Raw genomic sequence first — 18932 nt, forward strand, 5'->3', positions numbered from 1 at the left:
GTCCGTAGATCTCACCATCGAACAGGTGCTGATGAGGACTATGAAGACCAGCGGTGGCCTGACGAGAGGGCGAGGCATGACAAAGCAACAGCGGCTCATATGGCTGCTCTCCATGCCTGCCTGTGCTAAAGTCAACAATGCTATGCAGCAGCTCACAGGTGTCAACTACAACACTGGTGAACAAAACAAGGACATGGCAAATGCTAGACAAGCACGTGACATGAAAGACACACATGCAGTTATCAGCAATCTGTAAGAGAGACACCCTTCAGCTCAGATCCGAGCTTGCGCAGCATCTCGACAGGGGTGCATGCAACTAGCACAGTCAATGTGGACTCAGCGAAAACTGTTGGAACAGCTATCCTGACCAACATGGATGGACAAACTGCTGCTGACTACACATTCAAGAGGAAGGATCCGGCCATCACATTGGCTGCGAAATCGTCAGTAAAGATTGATGGTGGGGCAGTACAGGTGGATGCCAAGCTGCTTTTCCAGCGACTGACAATTGCTGCAAAAGCTACAGAGGATCTGGAGTCTGTGTTCAAATATGAGCTGTGCAGTTCCCACCAGCTCTGTTTGATTCCACACTGCTGCTCCGACAGCCACAGAAGGCAGTGCTAGCAGATGCTATCTGGACACTCCTGACACACGATGCACCAGGAATCACAAGCCAAGTCCACAACGTGTTGGATGCTGGGGCACTAGTCCAGCGCATTCCATGAGAACGTGGCTCAATATACAAAGGTATCTGCGCGCAATACACAGAGTATGTCACAAAGAAGTATACACAGGCAACAGTCGTGTTTGATGGATATGATAGTACATCAACAAATGATACAACACACCAGAGACGTACGAGAGGGCATGTTGGAGCAACTGTGACGTTTGATGAAGATATGCAGGTCACAATAAAAAAGAAACAATTCCTGGCAAACAAGACAAACAAGCAGCGCTTCATCAACATGCTCAGCACCAAACTACGGGCACAGAACTGCCAAACACATCATTCTGCAAGTGATGCTGATCTCCTCATAGTGCAGAACGCAGTGGAGTCTGCAGCCACCACTGATACAGGGCTGATCGGAGATGACACAGATCTGCTCATCCTGCTCATCTACCACACCAACCTCAAGTCATGTGACCTGTTATTCCAACCCGAACCAAAGAAGAATGTGAAGAAACCGCGTGTCTGGAATATGAAGTCTGTCAAGCAGCAGTTAGGCCCTAATGTATCACAGCACATCTTCTTCATACACGCTCTCCTGGGATGTGATACTACTCCCCCCGCGTGTATGGCATTGGCAAAGGAGCTTCCCTCAACAAATCCAAAACCAGTGCGCACTTCCGTGAACAAGCCAATGTGTTTGATGTAGCTTATTGAAATGTGTGTCACTGGATTCCTGGCCCCAGAAAATGTATGTTTAGCACTGAAAATCAAAGCCCTAAGTCATTTAGAAGCGGAGATATTGAAAAAATATCAGGTTTATGGCGGTCATTTTGGAAAATGGCGGCCATTCCAACTTTTTGGCCAGATTTAGCTTATCGAAATGTGTTTCATTTGATTCCTTGTCCCTGAAAATGCATGTTTAGCACTTAAAATCAAAGCTCTTAGTTATTTAGAAGCAGAGATATAGGGAAATATCAGTTTTATGGCGGCCATTTTGAAAAATGGCCGTTATGGAACCTTCCACCACCAGGATTCCTTAAGATTTTTGATATGTTATAGTAGACACCTCCAAGAGCATAAAACAGTTGAGACACTTTCTGTTGCAATTTGTCCGAGGTCATATCACATAATGCCTGGACTAACAGCTTTATGGCTATGTACAATCCTATAAAAACGCATTCAGTAGAACATGTGCGACTCACTGCGACTGCGCTGCGACTGACAATTTTCCAGTCGCATACCCGTCGCTGACAGTCGCAGGGGTGCTTATGTCGAACTTTCTCTGCGACGCGATCGTCGCTGCGACTTGCAACTAGTTGCAGAAAATCTAGCAATTGGCTGCAAGCCTAGCGCAGACTTGCGACTTTTGGTTGCTCGTCTCTGCAACCTGCAACCGCATGCGATCGGTCGCACGCTTCATGCGGGATGATCGTATGCGATTTCGAAGTAATTTCGACTGCGATTCTGGAATCGCAGCCGAGTTGGTCCTCTTTTGGTTCAGTGCATATCGTAATATCACGAGTGTTACTTAGATATATATATTACATAAATAGATATATAAATATATATACATATATAACATATTGTAAGTGGGCGAAACCCCACACGCCAGGGAAAGTTATGGCAATGCGAGAACGCAACCGGTGTCAGGAGAATGTATGAAACAGGAACGGGAGAGTCAGCGGCGGGACGCTTTTAACAATTAAAAATTGAAAATTGAAATTAAAAATTAATTAATTAATTAATTAATTAATTAAAAAATAAATAATTAATTAAACATTAGGACCATAGATCGGCACTCCCCATCCCCTGTGGGTTTTCGAACTAGTGGGCTTTCGGACTAGTGGGTCTATTAAAATGTAAATTTAAATAAAATTAAAAATTAAAAAAATTAAAATTAAAAATTAAAATTAAAATAAAAAATTAATTAATTAATTAAAAATAAATAATAAATAATTAATTAAACATTAGGACTATAGATCGATACGCGATCCCTGTGGGTTTTCGGACTAGTGGGCTTTCGGACTGTGGGTTTCGGACTAGTGGGCTTTCGGACTATTGGGCGTCGGACTAGCGAGCAGTCAACCCTGCTCAGGATACCACTGCCACAATGCTAGCACTATTTTTAAAGTGGCGGCAGATCCGGGGGAAATCAGCAATGGAGATTCGTAAACAGCATATGATTGAAGAGGTATAACTGGGCGCACAATCCGCGTACTATTTGTAGTATCACTATTTTATCAAATCTTATCATGAAATAACGGTCGGATTTTTAATGTCTTTGCACTTTTATTAGTCCAAATCTTTTACATAGGATACGAGTAATGTGGCTGCTGTAAAAACTTGTAGTAAAAAGCGTTACAAATTGTAACGGAAATCTGCTTGTGGGATTGGTAGATTGAGCATGAGCGAGAGGCATCTGTTGTGGAGTTGGGTACGTCATATGTGTTCATCGTGCAGCAAACGCGCAAAGCATTATGGGAAAAGGCTCACAGCAGAAATCAAAGAATCAAGAATCAGAAGGCATCATTACAAATGCCAGTTACCATCGAATATAACTTCGAGTTAGACGTACTTTCTTGCTGTAATAGTTGGTATTTATTAGCTCATCTGACGAAGTCTATATATGGAGGAAATGCAGAATTGCGGCACAAATCTAAACGGCTCGACCTAGGCTCGTGATAGTCGGTGTATAGCATCATGGTAGGAAAAGCCATCACTGTGCCGAAATTGGAGGTCACGGTCAAAGGTCAATGGGCACAGTTCAGATTTTAGACATTTTTGAGTACATTGTCTGACGGAGCGATTGAAAAACTTTTTTGTTTCAGCGGTGACCTACCATTTTTATGGCTTTATTGAAAGGACCATGAAAATGTGCTTTCCACTGACGTGCGAAGAGTAAGTGTTGATAAAACTTTTGATCCTCAGATGAGGGTTAAACATGGATTTGTTTTACTGTTAGAAAGAATTTGACTGCTGGGTTTGCTAGTAGAATCTATACATGCCTGGGATGTATGAGGCTACAATGTCACAGTGAAATTTCAAAAGCAATTTGGTTGAAGAAGGTTTATGCTCCTTAAATCGTATAATTTCTATGGCATTCTGTACTGTCAGTGTGTAAATGTAACGTATGCCACTGCCAGTGGCCACTGCCAGTGCATTGGTGGTGGTGATACTGTGTAGTTTTTGCCTGCGTTAATTAGTTACAGGTGGCAGCTCTCTATTTCAGCTGTAGGCTTGCGTAGGTAAATGGATGACTGCTTACCTATTCTGTCTTGCAAATAGCTGTTGCTACTACGTACGATGGGAGCTTCCATCTTTAATCTGAAGACACTTAAACGTACGCGCCATCTCGTGGCAACTTTTATAACGATCCCAACGAACATTCCTTTGAGAAGGTTGTCCTGATACCACTCCCTGCCTTCCACTGTTTCGGCGCGTAGGTGAACACATTTGGGACTCACAGGGTTTACTAGAATCCCACCACTCCACCACAGAGTCACTGCAGTAGACGTTAGATGAACGCTGTCGCTTTGCGGCACTTGTTTGTAATTTGCATGTAAATTTGTTTTTTTGAATTTGACATAGCTATACTGACTGACGGACTGAAATCTCACTACATCACGTGTAACTAAACACCTGAGCTGCAAGTGAGATGGAGAGCAACAATGAAACAGGTATTATATTATCAGGAGTGGATAATAGAGATCTAGAATCTAGAATCTAGAATCTCTATTATCCACTCCTGATATAATTAATTATTATCTGCCGAAACACAGCAGAAGGTTGTGAACGAGTGTTTATATGAAAACCTAGATACAATAAAATGAATAATGTAACCCAACAAGAGTAGGGTTACAACGCGAGCCTATTCTTTTCTTTGGAGGAGTCCCTGTATGATTCACTCAGGGTGGTTTTATGGTGCGTTTTTCGAGACTACAACTTCCAAACTAGGTTTATTCTAAACACGAACCTTTCTCCGCTATCCTGGGACTTACTAATACTATGTATCATAATACTCTGTATTAAACTATTATAACCTGTTACAAAATTTTGAAGTGACGAGCGGCGATATTTCGAGCGCTCTTTTCTGTTGACCTGTGACGTATAGATTCCCAATGCGCATAGCGTTCGACTAACTTCGACTCCAAGATCGAATGTATCATGGGATGCCTGCTGTCAGTCATGACGTCATGACGAAGTTAGCCGAACGCTATGCGCATTGGGAATCTGTACGTCACAGGTCAACAGAAATGGCGCTCGAAATATCGCCGCTCGTCACTTCGAAATTTTGTAACAGGTTATAATAGATGTGAGAGATGTGAGATATATACAGAGTATTGTGATACATAGTAAGTCCCACTCCCAGGATAGCGGAGAAAGGTTCGTGTTTAGAATAAACCCAGTTTGGAAGTTGTAGTCTCGAAAAACGCACCATAAAACTGCCCTGAGTGAATCACTCAGGGGCTCCTCCAAAGAAAAGAATAGGCTCGCGTTTTAACCCTACTCTTGTTGGGTTACATTATTGTATCTCATGAAAATCGTGAGGTGCTCTACTTAGTGGTGTTTTGTGTAGTTTCTTGGTGGACTTGAAAGAGCGAGTAATACTTGATATAAATGAAATTTCCAACTTGAATAATTATTTCTGAATTGTCTAAGGAGCAGTTCATGATTCAAGAACACTATTATTTAGAAGACCTCTTATAATTTTGTTTTTGTTTTTAAGCAGATAGCATTGTCCCCAATGATACGCTGACACAAGGTGAAACTGAAGAACAGCGTGCCATTAATGGCGAAATAGATGATTCAACAAGCAATGATCCTGCGGCCGAAGATGGCGCTAGTAGTAGTGCTAATGCTGAAGGTGGCGCTAGTAGTGCTGCAGAGGAGAAACGTGAGGAGACTTTCTACAATTTTGATGACTATGTTTCGAAGCCGACTTACACCCAGGATTCACAGCTTCCCTTAGATGTCCTCACCTTGTAGTATCCTTTTTCACTTTTTATTTGGCAGGTTAACTGCAAATGTCTCTAGGTTAATAATAAATAGAACAGGGTGGTAAATCCAGGAGAAGAACCAAAATACATTATTTATTGAATGTGGATGATACCTGCCATATGTCAACAATTGCTCTGAATAAGCTTAGCCCCTCGCAAACAACATCTTGTAAAAATATCACCGGGAATTTTCTTACATATAGCGTGTTTCACACAAGAACCTGGTTCCCTTTGACGAAGGGTGTTATATGTGAACCTGCTACCTTGCAAAACATACAGCGAAAATATCCTGGGTTGTGGCTAATGCTCCATTAGGAGTGTTCCCAACTTTGATATCATTAATGATTAATGATTAATGATTAATGATTGATAATCCTAACCCTAACCCTAACCCTAACCCTAACCCTAACCTAAATGACATTAAACCGCAAACTAATATATGACCATGACCATATATATATACAAAGGCGTCGGAAGCAATAAAATAGTGCCGCGGCTTTGGTGATAGGGCGAGCCCCGGGGAGGCGAAGCCACCCTAGGGGGGTCTGGGGGCATGCCCTCCCCCGTGAAAATTTTGAAATCTACAAGGCAAATGGTGGGCTCTGGTGCATTCTGAGCATTGTGATTTAGCACAAAAAAGTGTGTTTCACTGTAATTTGAGAAAAATACATGATGATTTGAAAGATTTGTTGCTTAACATAGAATTAAAATATTCAATAATGACCAAAAACTCCAAATTTATTTTTCTCACTTTAACAGTGGAATAATCTGTGGTAAAACTTCTTGAAATACATTCCCATTCAAGACATGCATACAATTGTACTGGTGCTCACAAACGAACTGTTAATATTCGTCATGAAACGCGCTGACCCCGGGCAAAGCATGCTCCCTCAATATAACGCAACGACATGCTGCCTGCATAGAATCAGGAGTAGACGGGGAGCAGAGGAATGTGTGCCAGAGTTCTGGATCATAAAATTTTATAGCTACAGGTGACCCAGGGGGGGGGGTCTAACCGTAAGACATACTTGCGAGCACGGGAAGGGGGGATCTGGGGGGCCCTCCCCCAGAAAAATTCTGAAATTAGACCCCCTCAGATGCGTTTTCTGCGCGAGCAGGGGGGTCCGGACCCCCTGGACCCCCCCTGTACACGCCCCTGGACCTGACCTCATCTGACCCTGGTCTCCGCTTATAGGGGCCTAGATTACACGTATATACATGATATATGTACCGGCCAAAAGATGGTATAAATTATTGAAAGATTTTGGTTACGGAAAATTTATGGCCTGAAAAAAGTGCCGCGGCAGTTCCGACGCCCTTGTATATATATATATGTTATTATGACCATTAATGACATTAAAGTTGGAAACATTCCTAATGGAGTATCACCCTGGGTTGTTTTCATACAAATGACAAAATTCACATGAACATGTATGTTGTTCCCTTTGATTGTGGCAAGTATATATATATAAAAATTCGTTAACGTTATTACATATCCTGACCTCCGTCGGCAGTCACTCGTTTGGCTACGATTGCAAGAAGCGACGTAACCTACACCTGATGGATGAAGAAACGGTGATATTCGCTGCTGGCAACTTGCTTCAGATACTCAACCTTCACACGACAGAGCAGAGATACTTCCGCACCAGCGGTGGAGGGGGCATCGGCGCTATCGCGGTACGCACACACTACTCTTCAACGTTTAGTTTATGGTGCAGTGATTATAGCGACTTATTACACAAGGTCTGAGTAAGGCAGTACATGAAATTTCACAGATATGGACGGATAGCAGCTTTTAAGTAACTATGTAACCACTGAAGACAGTTTCGGAAATAGCAACGTGGTGTGCCTGTAGTCACTGAGACAAACGGGGTAAAATTAATACCCAGTGTCAAATATTATATACACTACTCGCACTATCATTCTCCTCATTTATATCTCCCGGCAACTCCATGTTTCTCACGTCAATAATCGCGTCTGTTCCCTTCATCGGGTGAGGTTTGTGTAGAGTTCTAGCTGATTTAACGCCGTGTACAACATACACGCTCCCTGTTGTCATCCTATTCCTCAAGAGTTTGATCTTCGTACCATATCACCATGCATATTGCCCGTGTCATCACGTATGGCACAGGCTCTGCAGTGGCAGCGTTCCATAGTCATAGATGGTTCGTGGCTATGGTCACTCTAGCTCTACCTGTATAGCCCTCTCCGCACAGGTCTCTGCAGGAGCAAAGAGCTAGGTATATAGGTAGGTAGGGCCACTACGCCCCACACCAACATCAGGGGTCGTTCACTGCTATAGCTATATAGGCAGAGCTATACTCCAGCACTGCACACCACAGCACAAACCTGTGGTAAAGCGAATAGCTGGCTGTATGAGTAGAGCTACGCGTTACACAGACATCAGGGGTTGTACAGCACCACGACTTTTCGCTGGCGCTTCCTGCTGCCGTACACCGCAACCATCTGCTCGACCGCGAGGCTGACGAACCCTGCAGCAACGCCCCCTAGCAGGAAGAAGAAGATGTTTTGTAGGCTGGACAGCAGCAGTGAGTCACAGGCGACGGCGTCTCGGTCGTGCGTCGCGCACGCGTGCACCGGGTTGTCCACAAACTCCTGCCGCCACTTGAGCAGCACTCCGTAGCGTGAGAGCGCACGCACGCTGGCATTGAGCGGGGCGTGGTAGCGGCTGCCGTGGGCCGTCGCGCACGTGCCGTGGTTCAGCAGGTCCGTCGTCACCAGCGCGAGCCGGCACGCCCCGTCGCGCCGGTAGTCCCACTCCGTGTAGAGGCTCGCGAACACGTGACTATCGAGCAGCATCGCGAAGTGGCCGCTCGCGATGAGTGGCACCACCTGTTCGGGCGCGTGCGTGATCGCGGCGGGGTGAGCTGACGTCTTCGCCCACAGCTGGCCGAGGTCTGACTCCGGGCGGCTCTCCCTCAGCAGTGTCTCCACACCGAACCCCGCGTAGACGACGGGCACGACGGCGCCCTCTGCAGTCTCGCGCAGGTTCGTGAACGGGTACGCGATGGTGGTTCGCACGGAGAGGAAGCTGACGAGGGTGCCCGTGTACGTCGCCATGACGACGATGACGAAGCCCCACCAGGCGGCGCTGAGCACACGGCTCGCTCCGCGCCACGCCGCGTACGTCCCGCCCTGATTCGCCAGCGTGCCGAAGATGTACGGCACAGTGACGAGAAACGCTAGTGCCCAGCAGGGGGCGCCGCCCGCCGCTGTGCGATGCAGCGCGGCGAGCGTCGCCGCGACGACAGCCGCGCAGACGAATATCAGCAGCCAGGTGGCGACGCTGAACGGCGAGAACACGGTGAGGAAGGCGTGTCGGCGGGCAGGCCGGCTGATGATGAACACGTAGTTATGCACCAGCATCGACTCGAGGAATCTCACGCGGCGCCGCCGCCCCGGCAGCACGGTGAGGTCGCACGCGATGTCAAGGTCGCGAGCATCGAGGAGGTCGGCTACGGTGCGGAAGCCTCCGTCGCAGACGTGCCGCACAGAGTAGGTGAAGTTGTGGTGGCGGGCAAGCTCATCGATCACCTTCATGTAGAAGTGATTCAGCGGGTAGTCGTGGTAGAAGCTCAGGCAGCTACACAGCCACATGCTGACCGTCAGGTGAGCGCCATTCAATGCTGTCCCATGATCAACGAGGACGTCGCCGGACGGGCGATTACGCAACGCCGTGTCACGGTCGTGTTGCCACCGTGAGGCGCCGGCATTGCCACCCGCCCCGACCTCGCATCGCCCGCCACCTCCCGCGTTGACGAGTCCCGCCGCCATCGCCGTTGTTGCCATGATGACAGTTACCGTGATCGCTGCGTTGCCCATGGCACGTGTCATCCGGACGCTTTCTTTCCTCGAGGAATTCCTCGCCGCTGTCCGTCTCCTCCCGCGGAGGAAACCGGACGCAGAAGTTGCAAAGAGAAAGCAGATAAACTAGACAGGAGGAGGAGATGGTTTTTCCTCAGATTACGGAGGAAGGATTCAACAGTCGGCGTTCATTCGGTCAGCGTTCCCTCACGATGTATACGCGACCGTACGTCAGCAGCGTGCATTCTGCACATGTGTTGTAATAGATGCGGCAGTCCACGCGAGGCAGTTCCGTCACTGATGAAAGCAATCTCAGTAGAAGCTATCTCAGTAGAAGCTACGTGGCAGTTAGATGCCGGTGCTAGCTTCTTCACTGCCGATCGCTGTCTGTCACCCACCTGTCCCGCAATATAACTACTTATATATACATGACATGCTGAATCAATAGCCGACGCATTAGCTAATGCCCACGTGTGTATTTACACGGTGTCTGGTTTGTGGTGATTATTGGTCGGAATAAGCTGCAGCTTCCAGATATCTGCAAACAGAACTAGTCAGGTGCGAGCAATGTGATCTGTTTGCAATTTGCATACAACGGAAGGTAAACAGATCAGTGTCTGCCGTGCTGCTGCATTCCATTACATCATCATCGCTCTCGCTCTATCACACACCACCGCGTGTTCAGCAAGCAGAATATTATAGTAGCGTCGAGCCACGGCCTATACCTCCGCACACACAGACCCGTATACACACACGCACACATGCGCACGGACGCACGCACGCACGCACGTGCACACACACATGAACGCAAGCATGCACACACACGCACACACATGAACGCAAGCACGCACACACACGCACACACATGAACGCAAGCACGCACACACACGCACACACATGAACGCAAGCACGCACACACACGCACACATGAACGCAAGCATGCACACACAAGCACACACATGAACGCAAGCACGCACACACATGAACGCACGCACACACACATGCACGCACGCAAGCGCACACACATCTTCATCATGTGTCTGATTACAGGTGCATCCTTCGCGAAAATATTTTGCTGTTGCCGAGAAAGGAACACTGCCCTGCATCAACATCTTTGAGTATCCGTCGCTGCGTCTGTACAAGATCCTGCGCGATGGCACGCAGAAAGCCTATGCTTCCGTCGATTTTAGGTGAGACAACTAGAGTTTAAAAAATGATCTATTACCGTTGTAAATCCGCAGTGATGTTTGGTATATAAATTTTCACCTGTATTGATAGTAAACATTCATACTTTGTGTGTCACTGCAAATTCTAGAATTTTACGCATGCACACACATGTGTATATATATATATATATATTTACATATATACATATATACATACATATATGTACACATACATACATACACAACTCGGGGATGTAAACCTATGTTGTTGTTGCACAGCCCTGATGGAGAGCTGCTGGCATCGGTTGGCAGTGATCCTGACTACATGCTCACCGTGTGGAGCTGGCAGCAGGAGAAGACCATGCTGCGATACAAGGCCTTCTCCCAGGACGTCTATAAGGTTTCCTTCTCGCCGGAGAACCCCGGCCAGCTGACGACGAGTGGGTCGGGACACATAAGGTGCTAACGCTACACACGCACACACACTTGAGCTGTTTATCGCGTGAGAGAGGGTCCTCACCGTCACCCTAATACTAACTTAGTCAGGTGTAACTCTAACCTTTACTGTAGCCCCAATGTGAACCCTTATTATTATGCTAATCCTAATCATTATCCTAATTCTAACCCGAACCCTTATGCTAATCCTAACCCTAATTCTACCCCAAGCCCTAAGCCTTACCCTAATTTTAACCATACTCTTAATGCTAGCTTAAGCTTAACCCTACTCTTAATGCTAATGCTTAAGCTTAACCCTACTCTTAATGCTAAGCTTAAGCTTAACCCTGACTGTTGTTGTTATTGTTGACGTAGGTTTTGGACGATGGCGAGGACGTTTACAGGGCTGAAGCTGCAGGGAGCCATCGGTCGATTCGGTCGGACGGAAATCTCCGACATTGAAGGTTATGTCGAACTGCCCGACGGAAAGGTACTGAAGATCAACGCCATCTGCTGGAACTGCAGTTTAGTTAGTAGTAGTTAGTGATAGAAATGGTTAGTTAGTAGTACTTAGTAGTAGTAGTTTCGGTACACGCGTGTCCCGTAACGACTGTTTCCTGACCTTGCGTGCTGGACTCTTCCAGGTTCTGTCTGGCTCGGAGTGGGGTAACATGCTTCTCTGGGAGGGCGGTCTCATCAAGGTGGAGATCTCACGCAAGGCTGGCAAGACCTGCCACCAGGGGGCGATAATGCAGTTCGTCATGGACGAGGGGGAGCTCATCTCTGTCGGACAGGACGGATTCATTCGCGTGAGAAAACGCACCGTTATTGTTGCTTATATCCGTTCATCGCTATCCGAATGTCAGTCGATGTCGTTATAATTCCATGTCTATTACTACTTTTTTACTCTATTGCATTATATAATAACCAGTATATATGTTACAGTCAAGCATTAGAGAACCCCATGTCCCTGTAGGGTCTGTTATACAATGATACCAGCACTATAGAATCGACGGACAACCGTCTATAAAGAACGCTTTTTGGGGGGGTTCCTTTTGTGTGACCCTTATGGCGCTGTCATACCTCCGTATGAAAGCCAGCGTATACCGACGTATGAAAAATTTGGTGAATACGCTGGCGTACGTTGAAATAAGTTAATGGGTAAGCCTTTGTATAAGTTTAAGAGCACGCTGAAGCACGTCTGAAGCACGCTGGTAATACGTCGTAGTACGGCGAGGTCGTCGAAAAATTTTTGAGCATTGCTCACTTTTTCCACGTATGCCAGCGTATGCCCATACTCCCCATACGCGGCCATAAGTTGTAGGTAAGTTATGCGATCAGTTGACACACGTTCACACACGTACTTGTAAGTTACTCATAAGTCAAATACGTCGAGATAATCAGCGTACCCAAATCTTATTTCTAACCTATGAGTAACGTGCTTTGAACCTATGTGTAAGTTATCTCCATTCTATGTAAACGTATTTGACGTGTTCCGGACGACCACAGAAATTGCTGAACGTGTTTCTAACTTACATCTACCGTATAATGGCGTATTAGCAGCGTTTAGGGTAATTGGTATATAAAAATGGTATTGGCATGTTGATACTGCGACGGTGATGTTGATACTGCGATGTCTAGTGCGGTTATGATTTGAATCGTCGAGCGGCCGCCTTTTTATAGGCTACGACACGTGATCGTCGGCGATACGCTGCCGCGCGCTATGCATAAGTTAGACTATCGTTGGGCATAAGTTGTGAACGCCGGCAACACGCTAAGCATTCGTTGGTATAAGTTATCTATAAGTTATCGAAACGTTCTATATACGTTACTAATACATTATGTATACGTCCAACTCGTTATGAATATGCTATGTATACGCCCAAAATTGAAAAAAAACATCGATAGTTCAGCGTATGCCAGCGTTTTAGAGAAATTTTGATACGTCGGCATACGCTGGTTAAATCGTCAAGGTGTGACAGGGCCATTAGATACAGGTTTGACTGTAATACCAGCGATGTGTGACTCGTGCGTGTGTGCGCGCGCCAGGTGTGGGACTTTGAGACAATCGACCAGGCGGACACGAGCGATGAGAGCGTCAAGTGTGAGCTGGAGCCGATGAGAGAGCTTCGCGTCGGCAGTAACGCCATCCTCACCTCCATGGTGAAGTCCCTCAACCCTGACACACCGACGATATGGTACGCTCAGGTATGTGACCTTGACACGCACAGGTAGGTGACCGCTTGCCCACTATATACTACCCATACTCACGTGCATGCCAAAATGTCGGGTGTGCAGCACTTCATTGATAAGCATTAGTGAGCATTATTGATTACATCCTTTTTCAATGATTTGAATTTCATTTCTCGAGGATGCTAACGGTGGAATCTGGAAGGTCGATCTTGCTATCTCTCTGACATCAAAGGGACCGGAGAAGTTGTTTTCCTACCACGGTGGGGAAGTCACTGACTGTGATGTGTCTCCAGTCAGCCACCTGGTAGCAACAATCGGAACCGATGGTATAAATCCTACGCTACTATAAAACTACGAGAGCTGAATGATTAATTGAAGTAGTAATCTAGGAATAGTGTCAAAGTTTTATGGATGTTTGATTTGTAAGAGAGAGTTGCGTTGTACAGTTACTTTCATTGATGTATTGATAAGTGGTGTATTGATGTGATCTCACGCAGGCACACTGCGAGTGTACGACTACTACGGCAAGAAACCCCTGTGTGACGTGCGATACGGAGCAGGTGGCTCCATCGTGCGGTGGATGCCGAAAGCTGTGAGTATAGTCATCATAGCTATATGATTCGCAGACCTTTAATGTACAAAATAACAACACCATTACAGAGAGAGAGAGAGCGAGAGAGGATATATGACTCTATTCTTGCTTTGTAGGTGGACCGGCGCGGCTCTATGACTCTATGCTTGCTTTGTAGGTGGACCGGCGTGGCTCTATGACTCTATGCTTGCCTTGTAGGCAGACCGGCGCGGCTCTATGACTCTATGCTTGCCTTACAGGTGGACCGGCGTGGCTCTATGACTCTATGCTTGCCTTGTAGGCAGACCGGCGCGGCTCTATGACTCTATGCTTGCCTTGTAGGCGGACCGGCGCGGCTCTATGACTCTATGCTTGCCTTACAAGTGGACCGGCGTGGCTCTATGACTCTATGCTTGCCTTGTAGGCAGACCGGCGTGGCTCTATGACTCTATGCTTGCCTTGTAGGTGAACCGGCGCGGTTCTATGACTCTATGCTTGCCTTGTAGGTGGACCGGCGCGGCTCTATGACTCTATGCTTGCCTTGCAGGTGGACCGGCGCGGCTCTATGACTCTATGCTTGCCTTGCAGGTGGACCGGCGCGGCTCTACGCTGGTTGCAGGCTTTTAAAAAGTTTCATGAAATGAAATGGATCGATTTCGTTGAGGAGGGAATCACGTTCAGCGCCTGTGATTGATCTCACACGCGTTTATTTGTTTGTTTGTTTACAGACGAGCTTAGGGTTTGCATGGACGCTTGCGATTTGCATGGACAATGGCTTTTAGCTGATTCACCGTGACGCGCGTCCGCCACGCGGCTTACGCGGTCGCTTTTTCGTTCGTTTTGAGACGGGGCGCCGATAGGGCAAACGTGTTTTAATCTACCGCTGCATGGAGGAGACTTTGATAGACCGCGCCGTGTCTGCCACGCGCATCCATCCGCAGAGGGTACAGCAGCCAACCCAGCAGTCGCTAGCGCCAGTCTATGAGCCGCGCAGGGGAGATAGAGCGTCAAATTTTCGTTGATGTTGAGGCGGAGATTGTCGCAATTGTTTCCCTCGCCCGCATTTATGTGATGTTTGTGGTAAGGAATAACCACCACACCGGCATGTGCGTGGTTGTAAGGGAGGTTTTAAGGAAATAACCACCACCCGGCATGGTGCGTGTGTGTATTGGAGAGGTACGGGAATAACCACCACACTGGCATTGTGAACGTGGTGTAAGGGTGAGAGGTTAGGGATTAAACCCACAACGGCGATGGCTGTTTGGGTGTAAGGAGAGATGGTAGGGAATAACCACCCACACGGCTATGTGGTGTGTAAGGGAGAGGTAAGGAATAACACCACACGGCATGTGCATGGTGTGTAAGGAAGAGTGTTAAAGAATAACCACCACACCGGGGCTGTGTGTGGTGTAAGGAGACGGTAGGGATAACCACCACACGGCATGTGCGAATGGTGTAAGGGAGACCAGAGGTAGGGAATAACCACCACACGGCATTGTGGTCGTTGGGCTGTTATAGGGAGAGGTAAGAATACACCACACACCGCGCTATGTGGCTGGTGTAAGGAGAGGTAGGGAATAACCACCACACCGGATCGTTGCGTGGTTGTTAAGGCAGAGGTAGGAATAACCACCACACTACCGGCAATGTGCATGAGTTGTAAGGGAGAGGTAAAGAAATAACCACCACAACCGCATTGCGTTGGTGTAGTGGGAAGAAGCTAAAGAATACACCACACCGGCATGTGCGTGGGTGTATGGATAACACCACCCGGCCATTATGCGTTGGTGTAAGGCATGAGGTAGGGAATAACCACCACACTGGCACTGTGAGAACGCGTGGTGTAGGGAGAGGTAGGGAATAAAACCACCACACTGGGATGTGCGTGGTTGTATGGGAGGGTGGGAATAACACCACACGGCATGTGCCGTGTTTGTTAAGGAGAGTAGGTACAGAATAACACCACCCGGCATGTGATGGTTGTAAGGGAGACAGCGGTAAAGAATAACCACCACACGGCATGTGCGTGGTGTTAGAAGGGAAGAGGTAGGGGAATAACCACCACACCGGCATGTGCGTGGTTGTATGGAGAGGTAGGGGAATTAACCCACCACACAGCCATTCGTGTGTGGTTAATCTGGGTTCTGATAAGGGAGAGGTAGGGATAACCCACCACCGGATGTGCATGGTGTAAGGGGGGAGGAGGGGTAGGGAATAACACACACCGGCATGTGCGTGGTTTGCTGTAAGGGAGAGTATGGGAATAACACACACCGGCATCGTGCCGTGGTGTAAGGATTAAACACACACCGGCTATGTGCGATGGTGTAAGGCGAGAGGTATTGGGATAAACCACCCACCGGATCGGCGTGGTGTAAGGGATGAGTAGGGAATACCCACCAACCCGGATGGTGCCGTGGTGTAAGGGGATGAGGTAGTGCAATACAACCAGACCGGCTATGTGGTGGTGTAGGGAGAGGGTTAGGGAAATAACACCACACCGGATGTGCGTATGGTGTATCGGGAGAGCGTATGGGAATAACAACACAACAACAGTCATGTGCGTGGTTGTAAGGGAGAGGTAGGGAATTAAACCACCACACCGGCATGTGATGGATGTAGAGTTAAGGAATAACGACCACACCAGCATGTGTACGTGGTGTTAAGGGAGAGGTAGGGAATAACCACCACACCGGCATGCTGCATGGTGTAAGGGAGCGAGGTAGGGAATAACCACCACCGGCAGTGTGCGTGTGTTAAGAATTAACACCACACCGCTGCCATCGTGCAATGGTGAAAGGGAGAGGTAGGGAATTAATCACACACCCGGCATTGTGCGTAGGTGTAAGGAATAACCACCACAGCCGGCATGTGGTGGTGTCATACGGGGAGAGGTAGGCGATCAACCTACCACAACGGCATTCGATGCGTTAGGTGTAGGGCAGAGGTATAGGGAATAAACCAACCACACCGGCATGTGCAGTGTGCTGTAAGGCAGAGGATAAGCGGAATAAACCACCACACCGGCATGCTGCATGGTGTAAAGGGAGACGGATCAGGGAATAACCACCACAACGGCATGTGCGTCGGTTGTAAGGCGATGAGGTATGGGATATAACCACCACCCGGGAATGTTGCTGTGGTGTAAGAGGGTACGGGAATAACCACCACACCGGGCTATGCTGCTGGTTGTTAAGGCGAGAGGTATGGGAATAACCACCACACCGGCATGTGCATTTGGTTGTAAGGGAGAGGTAGGGAATAAACCACCACACCGGCAAGTGCTTTGGTGTAGGGAGAGGTAGGGAATAACCACCACACCGGCCATGTGCGTTGTGGTTAAGGGAGAGGCTAGGGCAATAACACCACACCGTTGCATTGAGTGCCATGGTGGTAAGGCGAGACCCGGTAGGAATAACACCACACCGGGCATATTAGTGCGTGGTGTTAATGGGAGAGGTAAAGAATTACCCCCACAACCGGCATGTTGGTGGTGTGTAGATGGCGAGAGGGTAGGGAATCAACCACCCAGCACTGGCATGCTTGCACTCATTGGTTTGTTAAGGAGGAGGTAGGATAACACCCACTTGGGCATAGCTGCGTGCGTGTATGGAGAGGTTAAAGAATAACCACCACAACCGGCGATGTGCGTAGCTGTTAATGGGAGAGGTACGGGAATATAACACCACACCGGCACATCGCTGTGCGTTGGTGTCAAGGGAGAGGTAAAGGATAACCACCACACCCGGAAATTGTGCGTTGGTTGTTTATAGCGGAAGACGGTTAGGGAAATCACCACTCACACCCGGAATGTGCAGTTGGGCCTGTAAGGCAGAGGTAGGGAAATAACCACCACACCGGCAATTGTGCGTATGGGCTGTTGGGGCAGAGTAACTAAAGCAACTTACACCACCAGCGGCATGAGTGGGTGGCTGTATGGATAACCCACCATCACCGGCGATAATGCGCTGAGAGTGTAAGGTGAGAGCGGTGAAGGATAACCACCCACCATGGCATCGTGCGTGGTGTTATGGAATAAAACCACCAACCGGCATATGCGTGGTGTAAGGGATGAGGTAGGGACAATAACCACCACACTAGGGATGTTGCGTGGTGTAGGGAGAGGTAGGGACATAACCACCACACTGGCATGGTGCCCGTGTGTGTAATGAGCTGAGAGGTTATGGAATAAACCACCACACCGGCATGTGCAGTGGTTAGTAGGGAGGAGAGGTAAGGAATACATCCACCGAACACCGGCATGTGCATTAGTGTAGTTCAAGGGAGCACGGTTTCTACAAAGACATACACACCACCCACACCGGCATGTGTAGTGTGGACTGTAGCAGACTGGTAGGGAATAACCCACCACACCGGCAATGTGCAAGAGTGTATGGAGAGGTAGGGAATAACCACCACACCAGCATGTGCCCGCCACGCCATGGTATGTAACGGGAAGGGTATGGGAATAACCACCACACCGGCATGTGCATGGTGTAATGGATAGAGGTAGGGAATAACCACCACGACCGGCCATGTGCGTCGGTTGTAAGGGAATAACCACCAACCACCGGCTGTGGCGTGGGTAATGGGAGACCCGGTAGCCGGAATCACACCACACCCGGCATGTTGCGTGTGTCAAGCGGAGAGCGGTAGGGAATAACCACCACCACCCGGCCATGTGCGGTGTGTGTAAGGGAGACGGTTACGGAATAACCCAACACACCGGCATGATGCATGAGTGTATAGGGAGAGGTGGAATAACCACGCACACCGGGATCGTGCGTGGGTAAGGAGGGTAGGGAATAACCACCACACCGGCAATGTGGTTCGTGTGCTAAGAGGCAGAGTAGCGGATATAACCACCAGCACCGGCAGTGTGCCTGGTGTAAGGAGAGGTAAGGTGAATAACCACACCACACCGGAATGTGCATGGTGTAAGGGAGAGGTATGGGAATCAACCACCACACCGGCAGTGCCGTGGTGTAAAAGGGGAGAGTATGGGAATAACCACCACACCGGCATGGTGGTGGTGTAAGGGTAGAGGTAGTGGAATATACCCACACCGGGTATGT

General features: G+C 48.1%; 1 protein-coding gene across 1 annotated transcript in view; it reads left to right on the forward strand.

Moving 5' to 3' along the window:
* The first annotated feature begins 372 nt into the window (after positions 1-372).
* Positions 373-18932, forward strand: part of LOC106817518 — a 47783-nt gene continuing 29223 nt past the window's right edge. The window contains exons 1-11 of the mRNA XM_014822187.1: positions 373-577; positions 748-1365; positions 5400-5655; positions 7182-7344; positions 10543-10682; positions 10938-11117; positions 11469-11583; positions 11738-11902; positions 13143-13301; positions 13465-13612; positions 13784-13878. Of these exons, the coding sequence (XP_014677673.1) occupies positions 373-577; positions 748-1365; positions 5400-5655; positions 7182-7344; positions 10543-10682; positions 10938-11117; positions 11469-11583; positions 11738-11902; positions 13143-13301; positions 13465-13612; positions 13784-13878 (2244 nt within the window). The remainder of the gene's footprint in view (positions 578-747; positions 1366-5399; positions 5656-7181; positions 7345-10542; positions 10683-10937; positions 11118-11468; positions 11584-11737; positions 11903-13142; positions 13302-13464; positions 13613-13783; positions 13879-18932) is intronic.

This window comes from Priapulus caudatus, unplaced genomic scaffold, assembly GCF_000485595.1.
Source record: "Priapulus caudatus unplaced genomic scaffold, Priapulus_caudatus-5.0.1 Scaffold1752, whole genome shotgun sequence".
In the NCBI taxonomy this organism is placed as follows: Eukaryota; Metazoa; Priapulida; class Priapulimorpha; order Priapulimorphida; family Priapulidae; genus Priapulus; species Priapulus caudatus.